This window comes from Hippoglossus hippoglossus, chromosome 10, assembly GCF_009819705.1.
Source record: "Hippoglossus hippoglossus isolate fHipHip1 chromosome 10, fHipHip1.pri, whole genome shotgun sequence".
NCBI classification, from domain to species: domain Eukaryota; kingdom Metazoa; phylum Chordata; class Actinopteri; order Pleuronectiformes; family Pleuronectidae; genus Hippoglossus; species Hippoglossus hippoglossus.
The window spans coordinates 22,918,941-22,934,282 of NC_047160.1; the positions used below are offsets into that span (position 1 = coordinate 22,918,941).

General features: G+C 41.1%; 1 protein-coding gene across 2 annotated transcripts in view; it reads left to right on the plus strand.

Moving 5' to 3' along the window:
* Window positions 1-15,342, plus strand: part of rxfp1 (relaxin family peptide receptor 1) — a 48,916-nt gene that overhangs the window by 12,358 nt on the left and 21,216 nt on the right. For both annotated transcript variants that reach the window (XM_034598605.1, XM_034598606.1), the window contains exon 3: window positions 11,960-12,043. In XM_034598605.1, coding sequence (XP_034454496.1) covers window positions 11,960-12,043 — 84 coding nt within the window. The remainder of the gene's footprint in view (window positions 1-11,959; window positions 12,044-15,342) is intronic.

A 15,342-nucleotide genomic window follows, 5' to 3' on the forward strand; every position in this document is an offset into this window, starting at 1 on the left:
TAAAATTTTAACAAGATTAAGACAATAATCTCGATAGATGTTGCCAGACAGATTGGATGATTATTTAAACCACACTGAGGTCATACTCCGGATAGAAGGACAGACATGACGTTAAGCCGTGAGCTCTATACAATATCCAACACAATGACCATGTTCACTGGTGATATTGTTACTGGTTTAATCCCCGCTGCAGGGTGCCTTGTGTGCATCACAGCCGTGTGAGCTGGTTCTTGTTAAAGCTGCACCTCAAATAGCATCGAGACAATGATCCGGGAAAATGTGATTTGAAAGCTTCAAAGTTGTTGTGGTTCTTCTGAATCTGTCGGCAGTATTTTAATTGGAACAATCTCCACGCGAGGGACTGGCGCTCCTTGTTTTAACCTATGACAAGAGAATAAGTCTCACAGTTTTAATAAATAACAGCAAATACCGGGTTAACTAGGACCCCAATTAAATTCTGCTGGGTAACTTTGATTAAAAAAATGTCTGCTGAGTCATCTGTCCTTTTGTTATGTTGAACTTTTGCACTGACTCATCTTCTCACTGTGACCTGAGAATAGTTTATAAAAGTTTAGCGAAAGCACAATTCTCATAATCCTGTAGTTTTCTTTTCTACCACAATCTCAACCCCAGCTACAGTTCCCACGTAGAACTTCATGTGAGAAATGTGCACGTAACAAGTCTTTGATTGATGCGTTTTATTCCCAGACCTTTGTGCTTTTTTTTTTTCATTTTTCCTTCATATCATTTGTGCCTTTTCAAAATATTGTTCTATATATGATTAATGTTTGGTGTTTATAATGAAATATCTGTTTCTGGAGGAAATATTGCACGAACCCCTTAACAAAGTAATGAAAACACAGTAAAAGGCCCAGAATAAATTGATTCAGGAAAAAAAAGTTATTAAGGATTTTGAAAAGCTGAATTAATCATAAAAGCACAGACGAACGCTGAATGACAGAAACATGTATGAGGCGGCCTTTTCCAGCCCCGTGGGCTAACATGACATTTAGGTTTAATGTGTATTTTCATGTGCTGTGAATTTTCACCATTATTCGTCTCATTGGCTGCCTAATATCGATTTTTTTCTATTTAAACCTGTATCAGGGCTGTAGATTTCTTATGTTATAATTTAACAATGCCGTTGTTCATACAGTTTAGATGTTCTCTGTTTCCATTTTGGCTGTATCAACAGCAGCTGCTTATCAGAGTTTTGGGGGGGCATGAAAGCAAAAGGATCCCGACATCTGAAAGATTAAATCCATCTAGAGAAAAGTACTTCACACATACTTTCAAAGTGCAAAGACTGTTGGTTTGAAAAAGGTTGAAAATAAGAAGCTTTGGAGGATCTTGTCGCTGCAAAGGCTCCAGGTTTTATCACAGCAAACACATTGTTCTGTGTTTAACTGTCCCATAAAGACGGATATTGATCCCCTGTCCACCCACCGCCACTGTCAAGGAGACATATGTGCACTATAATATAACACCAGAGAAGGACCATTGATTTAATCCAGAATAGCTCTCGGAATAGCTCATTATAGCACCAGAGGATATAAATAGCATTGGGTACTGGAGTCCGTGCCGTTAAGGGTCCCGACCGAATTACATTGTTACAACCCCAGCACTGATTTAAAGCAAGTGGTGCGAGAGCGAGTGCAGTCTATGGAGAGCCTTGGTTGTGTATCTGCGTAGCAAGTGACCCCACTTTTTTCTTGGGAAGTCGTGCATCACGCTAAGGGGAAGGTAATTGGAGGCAGTGGCGAGATGAAACTGGTCCCTAGTGTGGTTGCAGAAGTTGAACGGAGACCATCGGAGGTATTTGTAATGCGAAATGCAAAGCTGGTGAAACACATCTAACCTTTTGAGACTGTTCTGTTCAAACACAAACTGTATCTGAAAGCCTGAACATTACCTCACCCGTCTTTTGAATATATGTTTTAGTCCTGGAGGCGAAAGAGCATTTTCTAGTATTTCAGAGGGAAAAGTACAGAACAAAGTTCAGATGGGTACAGATACAGAATTCCAGGTACCCAGATATAAGCAGATGCACATATTAAATACTATGAATATCACTAACAGCCATTGATTAGTTGAAGCTCTCACCACCATGTGATGAGGGTAATTCCTCATTGAGTCAAATAGCAGAAATTGAAAAATATTCAAATTGAAGACACGACTGTTGGTGCTTAATTAAGTGTGCGTTTGTATGAACATGACAAAACACAAATGACGCAAACACAAACAGCCCGTGCATGGTTTTCATTAACGAGTCATTAGCCAGGCTAAAGAACTGTGCAGCCTGTTGATTGCACTTGCTTTGATGCTTATACAATCAGTCTCAGTGATCTAATGTTGTTGTGATGGTGTTTGGTTGAGTAGTTTGTTTGTTTGTGCTTTAAGAAATTAATTCTATGCATTTCCTCCATAAAACATTTACAAGGCCAGTTTTTAATTAATTTACATCCTCACCCTTTGTTGGGGCATTACACCTGCCTGAGCATATCGTGGCCCAAGACATGGAAAAATGGCTCAAGAGCAACAGTAGAGTCCAAAATGTCTACTGGGAAACTTTACGTTATATGTGTTACTTACTATTTCTGCAGTATTGCTGTATATACGGATACCGTCATTCCTTGTTATCGTTATTTGTGTATTTTGATTCAGCTTTTCATGGACACGGTATCGGCAAAAAGTTGGAGATTCCCGTCCAGCAGCAGTGCTTCTCCTGGGAAACCAATCACAATGAGAGACAAACAGAAATTGCAGCTGATTAGCGTGTTCAAAATATTGCTTCATTAAATTTTCTCCGCATCCTGGTATGCTCTGAAGTTTTTTATTTTAATGTATTAATATTGTTATTGGCATCGGGCCCCAAAAAGCTCCAGTCAATTTTAGATTCATAATTAATCGTCATCGGCTCTTCAAATTCAATTTACAAGTCACAATTGGTTATTTTTAAACAAATCAAGTTCATTTTACTCATATTTCCCAAAAGCATGAATTTGTATCTACAGTCCGAACAACAAAAGAGCCTCCTCTCAATTTCGAGAAGGACACAGTAAAGTAAAACCAAATATTCACAACTGATTAGCATCTAAAATGAATTCAGAGTGCGAGTAGAAAGACGGCCTTATTTTAGGAACACAATCATTTCCATTTCTATCCAGTGTCATTAAGCAGCTGCTGAGCTGAATGGACACTCTAAGATAAACAAAGGATAATGCAACATGTTGCCGTAAAGGCAATCTCAAACCGACAGGGTTATTAAATCAAAGCTCTCTCCTCTTTGATTGTACGTGTGAGAAAAGCACACGGCCGACGACACACTACAACAAGTTCACCAACCGCATAAATGCTCAGTCACCAGCGTCTCCACGTAGAAGGGAACAAGACAAATGGGCTGCTGCTGAATTTCCTCACGTGTCTGGTCAGATGCACAATCCGCACCTGAAAGTAACTGTTTGCTATGTCCCTCGTCTCACTGCATCTGAGCAGGAGTTACTTCAGTTGGGGCCGTCACACATTAATCAGATTTATTTCCCTGCACCAAGGATCCAACTGCAATCCCTGAAGTCACAAGCCTCCTTTTTTCGACTCACTATTTATTTGTTTCGGCAACTTCTTTATCGCTCAACACTTACGACTGTGGTACTTTTTGTGTTGCATCTTTAGAGATTTCCAAATGTGGACATGTCAAGTCCTTTCCCTTGAAGTTTCTGCTCACGACCTTGATAGATTTTTTGTTTCTTTTTAGCCTAGGAAAGAAAGGACCGAGCTTAGTAAACTGCAGCCTTCACTCCCTGTAGTTACCTGGTTTTTCTGCTTGTTCCAATCTAGAGATGTTCCACTTCTGATACTCGCATCAGAAAAATGGGTATGCGAGTATGCATCTATGATACCGATCTGATACCACATCTGTCAAAGTATATTAGTGTATTAAAGAAAGTCGGCAAAAAGATATTTGTGGCAAATGTAATAGTTTCTCTCTTGGCCAATGTCTTGTGGACGTTTTGTGGAAATCCAGTTTCCATGTAATCCTGCAGATAAACATACAAACAAACCAACCCATACACAAAACAACTGACGGGGGCAACAACAGAACGTCCTTGACGGAGGTAATGAATTCCCTTCTTCTCCTAGAGAATGGCTGGTTTTCGTGAAATGTAAGAAAAACCCGCAGTCTACTGCACATTGTGTTCAATGTTTGCCTCATTTCAAGCCCATTGTGCAGCGGGGATTACTTTGGAATGAAAACCGAAGGACTTCAAATGGATGAGAAATTTCACATCGTCACAAGTGCGGTAATGACAGTCGGTGTGTAATTGAATATATTCTCATACAATAGAGCATTGAGAAGACTGTTCCCCCGATAAGGTTGGAAGTGTCGTGGAAATATTAAAGATGCATGTGCTTCCACTGGCCCCCGGCAAACAGGAATTGTTCAAATCCACTGCACCGAGCTATACGTTCTCTGTGGCTCGCTCCTGCTACACAGCACCATGCAGGGGAAATAGCCCTCTGCCCAATTAAACTTGACAGATGCATCATCTCTTCGTGCTATAACTGAGCCTCAAGAACCACAACACTCCCCTGGATGCCGTAAATCATATAGAGTATGCAATTATGAAAAGAAACGGTGACGCACTGTGTAGTAGCAGTTGTTAGACCAAGCCCTGGGACACGTATATGCATATAATGATGGAAGACATGACACAACTCCCCAAAAGTGAGGCTGAATTATCCCGATCAACCCCTGGTGGCTGGTTGCAGTATTGGTCATAAGCCCTGCCTCCTCCATGTTGGCGAATGGGATGTGGGCCATCTGCCGCAGCGTTGATAGCCAAGGCATAATGTTTTCGGGTTGTCCTTCCGTCCGTCCATTCGTCCCGTTCCTGAGAACAAAATATCTCGAGAACAACTTCGGTACGTTCACTTAAACTCATGGATGAACCTGATTAGAATTTGGATGTCAAAGTTCAACGTCACGCTGGCGCCCCAAAAGTTTTTTTGGCCTCTTGAACATAATCTCAAATCGGCCTTTACGACATTTCTCCAAATTTTGACCAGTTGCTAATTGGACTCGAGAGATGATCTGATTAGAATTCAGGGCTAAAAGGTGAAAGGTCACTGTGAGCTCATCTGGGTTTAGAAAGGAAATGTATGTAGACTGAAAATACATTAGTTCAGTGATTCCAGAGGTTGAAAGAAAGATTGTCTCTTTTCAAACTGATGTTTGTTCAAGTGTTCATGTTTCTGATGAGTTATTACATTGACTCACAACCTCATCCTGGATATCTTTGTCCAACAGGAGAAAGTGTAGACGCGTTGTCCGTCCTTCTGTAGAGTCTTTTGTGCCCTTTCATCCATCTATGGCCACAGCTACAATTTCAACATTAGATGCCGCATTTTCTTTCTTTTTTCGCATGGGTAAAAATGACCTTTTCGCAGAGTAGAGCTGCCTTTTGATTCACTCTTCCTCTCCTGGCTTCACTCTGCCCTACCAGTCTATGTAATTACATTTACCAGGTGTCCCAGGTAGTACCTGCAGGATTAGACGACTAAAATAAAAACCAGCGGAGGCTCCAGGTTGCGAGAACCTGAGTCGAGGATTAAGAGTTTTACTTTGTAATTGCAATTCAGGAGCGAAGTCTGTTTGTATAATGCGGTGATGTAGGTCACACCTTGTTTCAGGTCTCCTCTCGATAGATCTGGAGTGGGCTCATTTTAAAACAAAGTGCCCCCATCCACAGAGGAGCACGTCTTATTCCATCTTCTTTAAGAAACCGACAGATGGTTGAATGGAGGTCTGCTATCAGAAAGACATTTGAATTCTTTTTTTCTTTTCCCTCAGTGCTGCATCTTCAAACACGTCATGTATCTCTTTGAATTTGACTTCAAATGGTGTGCAGGCTACATCACAGACTGTCCGTCTCCCTGCTTCTTGTTTCCTATCAGAGTGGCTGTTGATCTCTGAGCCACAATGATGCCATCGGTTTTTTAAATCACTTTTCCATGATTGGTCTTTTTGTGCTTTTTTTTCCACTAATTTCTCATCACAATAACACAATGAGTCACAAATGAAACTGCCTTTGAAGTTCAAAGCGGCTCAGTGGAATTCTGATCATATCACATCACCATCTATGGTTCGCTTCCACTCTAATTAGACTTGTGATGGGAAAATGTTGTGAACAGAATATAATACAGTAATGGAACTCGTGTGCCAACAGTGGTTAATTATAAAAGCTAAATTTCCTCTTGGATGTGGGTGGTTGTTAGAAGTGTGGGGTCTCAATCTTTTTTACATGTAAATGTTGATGATTTCCATCCAACAACTTTGAAACTTCACATATATAAACTCAGCCCAAGAGGAGCGAAGTAAAAAGTTTATCATATTTTGTCTTCTGCTTTTTTCTAAAGCAACTGCCATCAGCTAAACCCTTCTCCCTATATGTGACAAAATATTGTGACGTCGGGGCCAATATCTGCAGTGATGAAATATAACAAGACCTGTACCTTCACTATCCAAAATGTTAACAACAATGTTCAAACCCAGAGAAATCCACAATTTTGTAGAAGGTAATGAGACGTTTTATTTTGATCCCCTTTTTAATTTCATCACATCTGCTTCACCAGCAGCTTCACCCATCTCTAATGTAACTTCCAGCTCAAACGACGCAAGACAAAGGAAACACACACTGCGAGCCGTCTCTCTTGTTTCCTGCCACTGTTTGTATTGTATCACAAAACTTGACTTTTCATCTGCAATAAGCAGTGGAGACAACAACTCCCATGATCCCAAGCTGCCGCAGGACATATGCAAACTAGGTCTTTTGTTATTGTTTTGATTGAGGGACCCATAGCGGCCAAAGCGATATATTATAAATTCAGGCATTCATCATGTAAGACAAAAGATTAATGGTTTTAATGCTGTGACTTTTTTTCAGAGCACTGGAAAAACACCTTTGAGCTGCCTGCTATGGTGCAGTTAAACCAGAAACACCACATTTATGCATGAGTGCATGCAGCCATTAATACGTTTTAACCTATCAAATGAATAAATTGATGCAAATATTCATGCAGCTCGCCATGATAAGATAAGCTGTTGTGTTATTTATATAAGCAAATGCTAAAGGAATATGAAACGAGAGACAGTGTTCTTTACTTTGTGAAAGTTCTGTGAGGTGTTTTGATTTATGGGTTTTTTGGGAAAAAATAAACCTGTCATTGCTGCTTAATTTAGAGCATGACTAATAAAGTCCACAAATGAAAGCAGGGTTTGAAGTAAATGAGAATTAAATTTATTTCCAGGTCATCCTGCTCTCACCAGAGTTCTGCCGTCACCTGAAACTTATCACGCAGCAGCAGGATCCATTAACATAGCAGTTTTCTATTACAGCCTTCATCAGAGCAACTTAATAATCAAGACAAAGGCATAAATTAATGACGACACTAGTCAATATAAAAATCATTACGAGATCCAGGGAGCTGTCACATAATTATCTTACAAGAACTAATCATCAAGGTCGGGGTTGAGAACCTTTTTCCTGCTGAGGGCGTTTCGATTTTATCTAACATCCTTTTAGAGACGTATTAATTGCTGAATTCATATATCATATTAACCTCTGTTTAAACGACAAGTGTAACTGCTTCTTTTTGGTGAAGTGTCTGATAGTGATGATGATGATGATGATACTACTTGTAGCTGGTTTAAGCCAAAACAACATTTGGTCGAACCATGCATGGCTGCAATTCCTGCACTTCCAGGTACAGCAACAGGATTTTTTTTGTATATCTGACCCATTCCTTCGATAAAGAAATATCAGATGGCCCAGCCACTGGCAGTGGATGAAAAATAGATGAGTATCGTGTGAGCAGAACCACAGAGTCACGTTGTGGGTTATCTGGATAAGCCAGTGTGTGGCCATCACCAGCTCCATGTTCTGTCAACTCAAGTTCTGCCAGTGGTCGGTCAATTACAGGTTCCCCACTGTTTTTGACTCCCACCTTTTCTTTGCCAAGCTGCAGTAGATGTGTAAACACACAGTTGTGTGTGTCAGTGGTTGGATACACTCATGAATGAATGATAACTTGCGACATGTTGGAAGGAAAATCTCTCTAAGATCAGACACGTGTATCCTCTTCTCTTTCAAAAGATACCTCATCCAAAGATTAAGGCATTTTTTAAATTTCCACACATAAAAAGGGTTAAAGAAAAGTTAATTTGTGTTATTGCTTGAAAAGGTTTACATGCTCTATATATACATTCCCCCCCCCAAAAAAAATATAGCTGCCACTGTCAATTCATTTTGTTTCCTTTTCTGTTTAGTGTGTAAATGTAGATTTCTCATAGTAAACGAAATGCTGTCTTAGCATAGCTATAGAAAATAGAAGAACCTACAACGTCATAATGGTTTATCTGTGAAGACAGTGATGTTTGTAGCAGAGACAACCAACAGAAACACCTCTTTAGATGATGCAGTCATTGGCAACATCATCTGTACAAGTTGCCATTTAACAAGGTGTGTTTGAACTTTCTATAAACAGATAACAGATCTGTTTGTGAAAATTACGCCTCCGCCCACTGTGCAATTAACTAGAGAGCATTAATGAACTTGTGTGTGTGTGTGTGTGTTCGTCTCTGAACTCACTCAAATTCGTGGAACGCTTATCAATTAATGCCAGGAGCGTTGTCTTTCTTCATCGCGGCAGCAACGGCACTTTGTGAGATTTGTATTTCACACCCAAACTGCGGCGAATGTGTGACAGACCTTTCTTTTGACTGCCTTTGAAGCGCCGCTACAGTGCTGAATGGTAAAATGCTAAACACAAATCTAAATGACGGAGGGAGGAGCAGGTTTCCACTGGCCCCTGCAGTCTCCCTGCAGCCGCTTTGATCACAAACCACCGCATGCTGTGACATATTATTGGTAAGTTCCCACAGTGCATACTGTACATGAACAGATTCATACGGGACCTTCATCTACATGTGTGTGTTTAAGGGTGGGAAACCACCTTGAAGTGAATGAAGGGTTTTCAAAAGAAAGGTTAATTTTGTCAGTGTTTCCAGCTGGCTGCGTATAAAGACGATGGATGTGTCTCGTCCTTCCGCGATCTAAAAATGAAGCTAAGATATCGTGGATACAAACTCTTTTGTTGCTGAAGGTTGCTGCCTGGGTATTCTCCAGTATCTCCAGCTTCCTCCCACCACACCAGAGACATGCTGAATGTGGTTGTGTTCGTTTGAATGTGTGAACGGATGATTTATCTCTGCATGTTGGCCCTGCTGTCCACGGTGTGAAGTGCCTCTCGGCCAACATCAGCTGTGATTGGCTCCAGCTCAAAAGATAAGCGGTATAGATAATGGATGGATTTGGAACCAGAGTGTGTGCGGTAGCCATCGGGGGGGATGGTCCCATGGATACATATGATTGACCAGTTGTGAGTCAGTCGCAGCTGTTGATCATGACATCAAATAACTATTTAAAACCAAATTTAACTGAAAATGAGAGAAAGCATCTTTGAGAAGACTTTTCAGATTGGCCCATGTCCTATCCCCTAACATGGAGGAGTTGGTGTTTATGACCTATATGTAACTTTTGGGGAGGAGACGCCCATCTGTATATACAGTCTATAATTTTTAAGTATTTATAATCAATATTAAAAATGAATGTAAGCACAAAATGTTACGGCAATCAACGAGTTAACATGTCTCAATTAAAATGTTTAAATTACAACCTGACGGTGGCGCTTGAGAAAAAGTCAGAGGATCAACAAAGTCAATAAGATTCATCCTCTGTGTAGACTGCTTCTGCCTAAACCACAAGAGGATGAGGTTTTACACTGAAACTAGTTTGAATGTTGTTCGTTGGGCTGGAGAAAGAGTCAAGGGATCGTCCAAGTCATTGTCATTCATCCTCTCAACTTCACAGTTTGTGCACAATTGGCAGGTGGATCGTGTGGCGGATTATCCGAGGGTAAATTCTCCCTTAGCCTCACTGACAAGAGCTTTGTCCTCTTGCAGGCCACACAAGCGAGTTTGATTACTCGAGTCATGGTCTGATGACGCGATTATTCTTATCCCCCCCTGCATTAAGTTCCCGGGGGCGATCAGTATGCCCGTCTGTCCGTGCGTCTGTGCCTCTGAAGTGGTGCCTTTTAGATTTTCAAAAATGTTTTTTCTGTAGTTCCAAAGCAAAAAGTTTGAGAGGAGGTGGATTTGGATTTGATTGAGGGGGCGTGTCCGGGAGATTAAGCAATAACCTTTCTCGCAATGTTCCCGGACACACCCCCTCAATCAAATCCAAATCCACCAAACCGGACTGGGTCACTTCCAGTGCTGCTGAGCTGGTGATGACAATCAGCAGGTAAAAGCAGAGAAGAGAAGTTGGGTTTTTATACAGTTGACGTTGCTCTTCCTTTTCCAATCAGGGTTATATCCTCCTACTTTATCCTTATAGCGCAGATATAACTGTATATGAATAGTGTAATCAGCTGGGGGCCCTGTGGTCTACGAACCTGCAACGACATTACGGGATTTGTGCGGTTGTCCACCTCTAGAAAGTCAATGTTCTGTCATTTTATAAACCAAACTATTAACAGATAACAATGGAGAAAATAATCAGCAGAATATTTATTATGTAACTAGAATGGTACTTAGTAGAGTGCATACCTACGCCAAGACTCAACAGTCCACTTGAATTATATACAACTGCACCAGATAGCACACGCTAATAGATATCCGTCCTTCAAATGTCCCTGAGTTCTTTTTGTCATTGAGGTCCTAGAATTATTCTCTGAGATATATGTGAAAATGTCAAATAAACATCCTATCTCGCATTGTTAAAGGAGGTGAAAAAACATTTGTGGATCTGTCCCCTGAACCGTAACCACATCAAAATGTACTGAGATCTTTCCTGACCCATAGCACATCCTTCCACCAAGGTTCGCAGCAATATGTCCAGAGTTTGTCTACGTAATACTGCTTACAAACACACAAACAACATCTGAATGTACAGTATCTGACCAAGTAGTGAGTTTTTTGGGGGTGTTTACATTATATAAAATTCATTGTCACTGTGTGTGGACGGCCGTTTCAGATAATCTTATCGTCTATGTTCTCTCCGTCCATTCCTATTTGTTTAACAGGAAGTCCGACTGCTGTTTGTCCTCGTTGCACCTGTTGGAAGATGCGAGTCATTTGAATATGACACGGACTTGACAGCGGTCAACACAACTTACACCCGTGATAAACACGATCATTATTATCTTTTATGTGCTAGCGCCATTTGACACCGCCTCTTAATTTTCACCTGAAGGGTGTGACAGCAGCAGATTGATGAGTCCTTATTTTCAAAGTCACAGCAGCAGGCCTACGGCAGCCTGCGGCGGGCGTTTGACGGCGATGTTCGAGGTGACGCATCAGGTCAAACACCAACAGTAATCTTTAATGAGGGAACAAACTTTTCTTGCTGTGTTGCGACCTGTCCAACATGTGAGAGGGAGAGGGGAGAGAGCAACTGACTGAAGATGGATGTGGCCAGCCTTGAATTCTGCAGAGCTGTTGGTCGAGGAGGCACAGTGGCCACTTTCATCAGCTGCACGTCAATGTTTTGACATTTGCACCTGCTCTGTAATTTTCTCAAGGGAACCAAAGAGGTTAGAGTGGCAGAGCCGAGGCTGTGCAGGCAGATTTGCAGGGAAAATCCTGTCCTGTTTTTCACAATCATACAGCTTTAAAATACAATTTTTAAATGGATGATAAAAAACAATTTTAGATCCACAGCAGATTCTGTCCTCTGTTAGATTAAGGGGTAAAATAAAACCTTTCGCAACTGCTTGTTGGACGTGGGAGGCATCTGTGAGAGCATGCAGCAAGACGAGCTCTAATGTAATAAAGATGTTTGTCTTTGAAGGACACAACGATCGCTCGTAATCTCTGTCTTTGTCTTTTCTTTTACAGGAGACAATAATGGATGGCCCCATCTCTTCGACAAATACTTTGGAATGCCAAGCTACAACACAGGGACCAAGTCCAACATTTGCCGTAAGTGCTGTTATTTTGTTTCTGAAACTGCTCTATTAAAGATTTTTCTATAAACCACAGCCCAGTCGATCATGAGACAAAACAAGCAGACATGAGCAGCGGTACTGAATAAGGAAGACAGAGGAAATACAGCTGTGCTGTGGTGACCATAGAGACCAAAAGTGGCAGTGAAGCTCAAAGTCGTCAAATCTACACATTTAAAAAAAGCACATAGGGATAATACAAATTCACTTAGTTAAAAAGAAATAAGAAAACCTTTGGACACTAGTTCATGGAGGAATTCATGGAGACATTTCTGTGGGATTCCTGTTACTGACGTTCTGTGTCTCCTGCTCGCTGCTAAAAGGTAAAAGATCAAAAGCTGGATTAACTATGTATAAAGGAGTTTGTGACTGTTTGAAGTTGTGTGTGTTGCCAAGTGAAGTTTTCCTTCTCTCTCTCCCTCTGTGTATGAACGTGTCCTAAACTGTCTTGCAGCTTTTACTTTGAAAATCTGTTTGTTTGTTCTTCCTGTAGATAGTCAATTTCAGTAGTTGCAAAAGTTGCTGCAGTAGTTGTTGTTCAGGCACATACTCCCCCACCAGCCACACCATCGGTTTAACAGTTCTATATACATAAACCCTATTATATATATTTTTGTGTTTATCAAATAAAAATAATACTTTCACATCACAGAGTAGCAGAGTTTAGTCACGTGACAAGAGAGTTAACCAACAAGGGTTTTGTGTCAAAGGATGGTAAAAATGTTATGGATGTTTTAAGTTTATTTGACATTTTATGTTTGTTTCCAGATAAATTATTGAATTTGTATACTGAGGTGAATTTGCTGCTGTAAACATTATATTTGCTGCTCTTTATTTATAAATGTAAATATGAAAAATAACCAATAAGAACGATAAGTCTGAGGCCCAAGGTATCGACCAGATAAGGTCTTGATGTGATCCTCCAGTTTCCCTCATTGCTGCAACATTGACACAAGCCCTCTATATAAGTGCATATATTTTGCACTTACATATTCAGCATGCAAACATTTGACTTTTCAGACGGAGCCCTGGATGCGTGGGCCGTGCATTCACACCGTTTGACCAAATGAAACCTCAGCGAGCCGCCAGCTACGCTCAGATTAATTGGTGTCAAGTCGGTGGGGACCGAGGTTTGCTTTAGCTGAGGAAGACGTATAATCTATATTTGCCAACTTCAATATTTGATTATTTCTCACAAGTCAAGTCGTCATTGCAGATTTTCCTCGTTTCATGCAGGCGGGGAAATGTTCCGGTTCCCTTTCAGCTGTGACCTTGTCCAGTCCCCTGTGCTTCAGATTCCACATCTCTCACCTCCCCTGGGATGCAGAGGATGTTGCTGTTGGAAATATGGCAGACATTCTCATTTCACCTCCATATTTATATTAACCCTTTGCCTCCCTTGTCATGTGATCTAGCCGAGATCTGTAACCACAAAAGGAGACCCTCTTGTTCATATCCAGGATATTGCTTTCAGAGTCCATACAGTGCATAGAGGTGAGCTTAACACATAGAGTGTAAATTAAGATGAATGACCCGTCTCCACTCCTCCCCCACTAAGATATCCCGGAAATGAACGCTGTCATCTTGTGCATTTGGAGCCAGACTCTGTGCAGAAGCGATCAGGGAATAGAGAAGCGAGGTCCCATCGCTCAACCAATCACGAGTCACTCTCAGCTGTCAATCAGGACATTTCAGACCTGTTTATAAAGCATCAAATATCAAATTAAAACCAAATGTATCTTAATCCAGAGTAAAAATATATTGACGTGCACTTTGACTTTTTTGTCTGGTCTTATCCATTAACACGGAGGAGGCCGGATGCATGACGGGTGCTGCTGCCTGCCATTTGGTGGCTTTTCATACTTGGTGGCTTTCCGTCTTTTCATACAATCTGTTACTTAACCTAATTTACAATTGAGAACTGTCAGGACATAAACACACAAGCAGCAACAGCAGTGCGACACAAAAAAGGAGAATTAAAAAAACGGCGAGATGGTTAAGACGTGCAGGTGTGCACTTAAGGGATGCCACACAGGGGTAGGACGCCGTCAAGCATTCAAACAATGGAGGTCTGGGATCAAACGACATTGTCTCTTTGATCATCTTTGCCTGCCAGCGGTACTGACTTAAAGTGAGAGACAAGTCATGATTTTGAGCCGACAGGGATCAAAGGCAGGGATTAAGTACCATCGTGAACAGCGTCGGCAAAAAATTACAAATCAGTGAGCATTCCAAAACGTGCATTTGTTTTGAAATGTGCCAGACCCCCGATCGTGCTAGGAGTGGTAACTACTTTCAGTTTCAAACATTTAATCCTGTGAACCGTCTTGACGTGCATGATTTAATGAATTCTTAGAGTTACTGCTCACGTTGGGCCATAACGTTTCATATCTGGTGGCTCATTAACCAGCTCTGGCATGAAATGTTATCTCCCAGTAGCCAGTGGAAGGCATTTCTTTGCCCTGCTGCCCCTATTTAAAAAATCAGCATACATCTGCATTAATCCTTCCACATGGACGAGGCCCAATGTTGTTTCCTCTAACTGAGCCTGCTAAGCCATGTGCATTTATATGTTGCACACACAGGCGTCCCCACCATCGCCCTGGCATCAGAATGGAAGTGAACACATTTACATAGACAGTGAAAACAAATACGTTTTATGTTGATCTTGATCAGCAAAGGTCCCATCTGACAGATGGAGGTACGCGTGTGCACGTGTCAAGTTATTCAGTGTCAAAGCAGAAGGCTGAAATTGGTAATGACACAAGCTTTGAGAAAAAGGATGGTACTTGTGTATTTACCTCTGCAGCAGGAACGTGCTAATGAAACCCAGAGGGAATTTCCTACTCTATTTAATGTATCATATGATTCTGTAAAAGTAGAATTTCAGACTGGAAACAAGAGATAGCGAAGCTTACTTTATTGATGCCTGATCAGTCGTATTGTCGTTTATGTTTTTGAAACATAAAGGGCGATGAAATCAAAGTGAAATTGATTCCATGGAGCAGAGGCGTGTTGTTTCTATTTGTATTCCTGTTATTCAGAGTCACAGGTTGTTGTTGGAGCGGCTATCAACACATAAACATGCATCAAACATCTTTACCAACACACCTCGTTGTGGAAAAGGTTAAATGATTAATGGACTGCAATCGTAAAGCTTCTCTTGTCCTAACAACCACTCAAAGCAGTTTACGCTGTATACACATTCCCCCAGCGCTTCTGAAAACATGTTGCCCTCCTCTGTTACTCACACACATACAGTATTTCGGTTGTACG